Here is a 6,113-nt window from a genome sequence, read left to right as displayed (position 1 = left end):
TAGACTTACCTCTACAATATACTCCTGTGTGATCTGACTACTGTTCCCTGGATGTAAGCTGTCCACTAGACTTACCTCTACAATATACTCCTGTGTGATCTGACTACTGTTCCCTGGATGTAAGCTGTCCACTAGACTTACCTCTACAATATACTCCGTGTGATCTGACTACTGTTCCCTAGGTGTAGACTGTCCCCTAGACTTACCTCTACAATATACTCCTGTGTGATCTGACTACTGTTCCCTGGATGTAAGCTGTCCACTAGACTTACCTCTACAATATACTCCCGTGTGATCTGACTACTGTTCCCTGGGTGTAGGCTGTCCCCTAGGCTCTTCACAACTGTTGTGAACACTTTGAGGAGGGCTGAGATCTTACACACACAGTCCTCCTCGTAGGCGTGGTCTGACCCGCTGTACGTCAAGTCCTACAATAGCAACAAAATATCTCTCAGGTTTACATTAATATTATTCTGATGATTATTTTAAGATCAACTTAATTTCATGAAAACATGAAATTCTTTAAGAGTGACTGCCTGTTATTTTCAACAATAGTTTGTTACTGAAAGATACAAAGCACTTTGGTTAATTTTGTAGTATCAGAAAAGTTCTGTACCGTTATTACCACTAGCAAAAGAATAATTAAAAGAAAATACCGATAGAATATCAATGAGCCCTTTCACCACCATAGACCATAATAAACTCTTCCAGATTAATGCATGGTAAAGTCTACCAAAGTAACATGGGGGGGGGGGGGGGGGGGAAGTTTAACACTAAGGTTAAGAGACAAATCAGTGTAATAACCCATATGCCCATAAATCTCCTACAGAAATTGCAGAAGCTTTGTAATAGAAAAAAAGAGGGCTACATACTATTGGTGCATTATCGTGTACGCCTCCATGTTCTACAGTTATAGGGAAGGATGACCAATATTCAATGTATCAAAATAAGATAGTATTTCACTGTCAGTATATTATCATAGCACATGCCTTCATGCCTTCAAGGAAACTGTCAAAGCAGTGTGATAGAGAAAGACAGACAACATTCAATATATAACAGCAGATGGTAAAAGACTATGTGTACATTACCTCAGCATACGCCTCCATGTCTTCCAAGAACTGCCCTAGTAGTGTGATGGAAAAGGACAGATCCATTACCCAGAATGTGTGGAATTCTATCAGGGCAGACGACGTGAAGTTTATCAGTGTGTCCTTCTGTGTGGAGTCTATGTGCCATCCCACCAGGATGTCAACTGTGTCCTGTAGGGAAACGACGTCATTGTTGGGTTATACAATTGGTATCAGAAGTTGGCCAATACATCAAAAACATTTCATTTGTTTCCGAGCTCAATAATAAGGGTAGCCTCATAGTCTGGGACTATTTAATAATTATTCTAAAACCAACTGCCTGATTGATTTTTTATGTTTAATCATATTGGGTCAGTGGAATTTGCATATGGAAGGTAAAATTGGAAACCACTAGCCCAACTGACTAGCGTTTTCTTAAAAATTAATTTCTAGTCCTGAAAACACTATCTAAAGTATGATTGATAGATCTTTTCAGAGCAGTCTGGTCTCAAAAATAAGAATTGAAAAAATGGTTCCTTCGGTAAGTTGGATGCACATCTTTTCATATTCAGAAAAAGTATTATGTGTAAGCTGTAGACTTCTTATTATATAAATATCAAATTCATCACTCGCAATTTAGAACAATTTGCTGAGTCACAATTTTGATTTTTTCTGAAGAAGGAAAACCTACCCTGAAGTGAGAATCAAACACATGCTGGTAATGCTTGGCTATATGAAGGATGACATTGATGACCGATATCAGCAACTCAGGGGTGTCCGCATTCTCCAGTAACGTCTGGACATTGGTCATCACCATCTGTTACAAAAAGGATATAATACCAATACAGACGTGTTTTTTTAGTTTATATCTAGCCATATGTTGCAAATCTGCNCCCTCCCCGAGGTAAATTGAGAACGTAAACACAATGGCAAATAAAACAATAAAGTTCCTATCTTAAAGAGACATAATTAATACCAATGGCATAGTAACTTTTCGGTTTATTATGACAAAACATATATTAAATAATTCCTATTTTCAATAAAAAAAACTGGGAGTGAAATAACCTTTTTATTTTTTGTATTGGTCGCAAAGTAAAGGTGACGCATAGGAATTACTTGTAAAATGGCACCTGATTTCAATACACTTGAAGGTATGCTTTGATGTTCACGGACCTTTCTACACATGTCTATATCGATAACATGCTTAAGTTTCTCTTTACCCTGATCTTAAAATCAACATGACCACCAGGCTGGGCAGATAACACATCCACTTCCATGGGATTCTTCTTGTTGCAAAAAAAGCAATTAAATTTGTTTTCATGTTCCTTTATAAAAAGGAAACATTTATCATTTTCAAAATAATTAATTCACTAAATACATACCTCAAAGAGACATTAGCTGGAATCATACCATTGTTGGTAAATGATAACGTAAACATGTCCACCATCAATGGTAACAACACCCTATCACCTATGTTCCTTTGATATAATATATGTTTGTGACAGAGAAAATTTACCATTATGAATGAAACATTACAAACTGCATACCTTAAAGTGATCGACTTATAAAGTGTGGTTTATCCAATTTTCAAAGTCCCATTTTTGACAGTGCATACATGTACTTATAGAATTTGAAAATGAGAGTTATCATATGCGTACATCTTCTGGAAATAAACTAAGCAACTTTGAGACACAAAGTTTGTGTGTAATTTTTAAAATACACTTACCGGCATCAAACTTCCAACAGCCTGCTTCTTCTCATCATACTTCAAGGCCTTTAAATTGAAACAAATAAATTTGCAAAATCATTCTTTTTATTCGTTGACAAAATTTATGAACATAAGAATAAAACTGAAAATTGTAGAAAAATTCAGTAGTTATTCACACATGGGGTAATGCTTGAATGTCAACTGAGTGAAGAACAGATACCAACCTCTAGTAAGGAGTCCAGAAACAGGGACTTGATATCATCCTCAATCACGTTGTTTGTCTGATCAAAGAGCCAATGGAAATATCTGCAATTATATAGATTTGTAGACATATTGGTTGTAGTTTTATATTTATTATGTTAAGTATAATAATAATAATCAAGTTCAGGACACAAAGTAAAAAGCCAATAAGATAATTGTATTCATACGAAATTATTTATAATTCAATTCTACATCACTAATGCTTAAGAAACTAACAAAAGATATTCTGCTCTTGACATTGATGTTTGAAATTATATTAAAACTATTTTATTCAGACAGAAAAATAATGATGGGAATATGTCAATTGTCTGTGTTGAATGATACCTGGTAGAAGTTTGAGCAATATTTTCAGAACCACAGACCCATGCAATGGGTTACACTATGATTGGAACCCACAAGGTTTGTCAAGCTAACCAAGGATGCTTTCTCTACCAACTGGTCTTGAGTGATTGACCTCATCAACATCTGCAACACAATCCTAGAACATTACAACTAGATCCTGAAAACTATAAAAAAAGAAGTAATTTTTGATAAGTTAAAATCTATAATGTACCTTTGTGCATCGTGCCCCATACTCCCTCCAACAATCCCAACACAGGCAGCAATCTCCAGCTTAAGCTCTCGAGATGTTCTGCAAAAACAGGAAAGTTTAAACATTTTTTTTTACAAATCAAATGTTTTGGCAACAGTTAAATTCGTCGTTCGTTTTCTTTGTATGGTTAATTAGATGAATTAGATAAATTCTACAAGCATTATTTTCGTTCATTCAGACTTTAAAACTAAACACTTCTGCATCAAATTTACCATAAGTTTTTTATCAGTACTAAAGTGACTAAACATATGGACCTTCACAAACAGTAGTGCAGAATATTTACCTCTCATAAAAAATATCTTGCAATGCAGCTAAAATGTCATCAGCAATCTTTGCAGCAGCCTGAAAGAATAAAACAACAATAAATATATATATCAATCATGATAAATAATTATCTGATAGACTAGAAATGTGTCTGGAAGACACAAATGCCGCACTCCCAGACGTAATGACTTGAACAGGGTCATCAAGATCAAAGGTCAAGGTGACAAAAAGTCATGCAACATGATGCACAAAGTTAGAAGCCTTTGCATGTGAAGCTGTGTGACCCTTGCTGAGTACTTAGTCCATAATTGACCTTAACCTGAAAATCAAAACAAGGTCACAAGAGGTCAAGGTTAAACATGACAACCACAAAATTGTTGTGAAATTGCTGAACATAAGCACATAAAGTAACCCTAGCTACAGTCCGCAGTCAAAATCTGACCAGTCCGCAGTCAAAATCTGACCTAATACTCAATAAGATTCATCACTTTGAAAATGGCTTGTAACCTGGATGGAGACTTGTCATTTTTTAACCATTTCCAATCCTTTACATATACAATTGTTGGTGTAAAGAGTTAACTTTGATACATTTACATCTCATTTATCTAGAATTTATAAACCATGTAAGACCTAACAGTCGTTGGTTGATCATATACCTTTGATCCCTCTCCAGTCCGTAGATAATCCTTAAACTGCTTGGCTGCTGTAAGTCGTCTTTCCCTGTCACCTTCTCTGACCACACGACGGATGTACTTAGATAGACGGGATTCATCGGAAAAATAGCGAGATGAGTCACCTGAGAAAAAGTTTTGGAATCAAAAATTTTGTCAGAAATATACAATTTAAATTCAAAAGAGTGCACAAAAAACATACAAAGTTTTATGTTCTTTTTAAAATGCAGAAAACCAAATATGTTAAGAGTCAGCTGATTATTCTTTAAGTTTTAGTAGCCCAAATATATTCCAGACTTACCATGAGTATCAATGAAACTGGTTTGATCCTCATTATCTAAAACTATGAAGTTCCTATCAAAAAGTGTCGGTGAGGAAGATATATAGTTTTGTGTTTCCATCGAATCAACCATTGAACTTTCTCATAATCTGTGTAGTGTTATTTTTAGAAATGGATAGAACGTCCAGTCATATGTATCACACTTTGTAAACAAATGACAGGTAACACAAACAAGAAAGTAATTTAAAGTTTATCGTGGGAACGTACAATGGGAATATGTCCATCTGGACAGCTGTGATGTTATCAGACGGGGTCAAGTTGTTGACAACAGATACACATCAGTGGGACGACTCGTCGAGGTGGGTGTTAAACTGCTGTTATATATAATAGCTGTTTGGGACTTTTATGGTATACTTACCCGTACGTTTCGAATCCGACCGCGGCGAGGATGCTGACGTAGACCCGTGATATGATCCAACTTTCGATTCATATCGACCCCTGCCTGAAGATTTTGGAGGAGGGTAGTATCTTCGCTCTTCGTCCCTTCTGGGTCTTGTTCCACCAGATTTGATGCCATTTACTTTCATCGAAGATTTGGTGTCAATGACTCTACGCGACTCTTTCGCCTTATCTGAAACTTTTGGCTCGACTTTTTGGTTTTCCAAAGTTGCATTTTCGTTTGAGTTGCTAGCAGTTGTTTTCTCTTTAGTTGCAATTTGACTACTTTCTGAAGCCACCATATCCTTTTTGTCTGGTGGCTTACCCTTCACCCCACTCGACTTTTCACTCATTACACTAGACAACCCTTTAAAAGCATTATAATTTACTTCCTTCCATTACGAATCTAAAACTGAAAATCAACAGTCCGCCATCTTCCTCCCAAATTTACATAAGTCCGCACTTAATATTTTTCATATCTATATATAAACTATTTGTCATAATTTCAGTATTATGCTATATACTCACATTTAAAATAAGTATACTGGAAGCAAAAATAATATTTGATATGATGTTAAATAGTTTCGTGTTAATATTCACTGCAGTGCTACATCATGGCCGACTTGGGAGAGCCACTGGAACTCTGCACGTGTTTCCAAGAAAAAGACTTGTTATATGTCGATTCAGACGGTCTCGCAGGACATGTCATTATAACATGTAAAACCAACTCTGTTTTTGTATTCAAGGTAAATGTTTTGAATGTAAAGATGATACTGTGTCGTTTGTTATTTGTCTTGAAGTGTCCACGTTTCACCCCCCCCCCCCCCCCCCC

The 6,113-nt window shown here is 36.0% G+C and overlaps 2 protein-coding genes across 3 annotated transcripts in view; one reads left to right on the top strand and one right to left on the bottom strand.

Annotated features, from left to right (window-relative positions):
• Positions 1–5,845, bottom strand: part of LOC110467006 (serine/threonine-protein kinase SMG1-like) — a 93,606-nt gene extending 87,761 nt beyond the window's left edge. The window contains exons 1-9 of the mRNA XM_021523863.1: positions 5,262–5,845; positions 4,549–4,688; positions 3,912–3,970; positions 3,590–3,667; positions 3,000–3,081; positions 2,794–2,841; positions 1,759–1,884; positions 1,089–1,259; positions 273–428 (exon numbers count right to left, since the gene is read on the bottom strand). Of these exons, the coding sequence (XP_021379538.1) occupies positions 273–428; positions 1,089–1,259; positions 1,759–1,884; positions 2,794–2,841; positions 3,000–3,081; positions 3,590–3,667; positions 3,912–3,970; positions 4,549–4,688; positions 5,262–5,634 (1,233 nt within the window). The 5' untranslated portion in view covers positions 5,635–5,845. The remainder of the gene's footprint in view (positions 1–272; positions 429–1,088; positions 1,260–1,758; positions 1,885–2,793; positions 2,842–2,999; positions 3,082–3,589; positions 3,668–3,911; positions 3,971–4,548; positions 4,689–5,261) is intronic.
• The window catches only part of LOC110467005 (nucleolar protein 11-like), a 19,297-nt gene continuing 18,326 nt past the window's right edge, over positions 5,143–6,113 (top strand). The window contains exons 1-2 of one of the 2 annotated variants that reach the window (XM_021523861.1): positions 5,143–5,202; positions 5,887–6,027. In XM_021523861.1, the coding sequence (XP_021379536.1) occupies positions 5,896–6,027 (132 nt within the window). In that variant the 5' untranslated portion in view covers positions 5,143–5,202; positions 5,887–5,895. Of the gene's footprint in view, positions 5,203–5,276; positions 5,365–5,886; positions 6,028–6,113 lie in introns of those variants that run through there. The other variant, XM_021523860.1, reaches the window with a different exon arrangement.

This window comes from Mizuhopecten yessoensis, unplaced genomic scaffold (assembly GCF_002113885.1).
Source record: "Mizuhopecten yessoensis strain PY_sf001 unplaced genomic scaffold, ASM211388v2 scaffold11153, whole genome shotgun sequence".
Taxonomy (NCBI): domain Eukaryota; kingdom Metazoa; phylum Mollusca; class Bivalvia; order Pectinida; family Pectinidae; genus Mizuhopecten; species Mizuhopecten yessoensis.
This window is presented reverse-complemented; position numbering and strand designations above follow the sequence as displayed.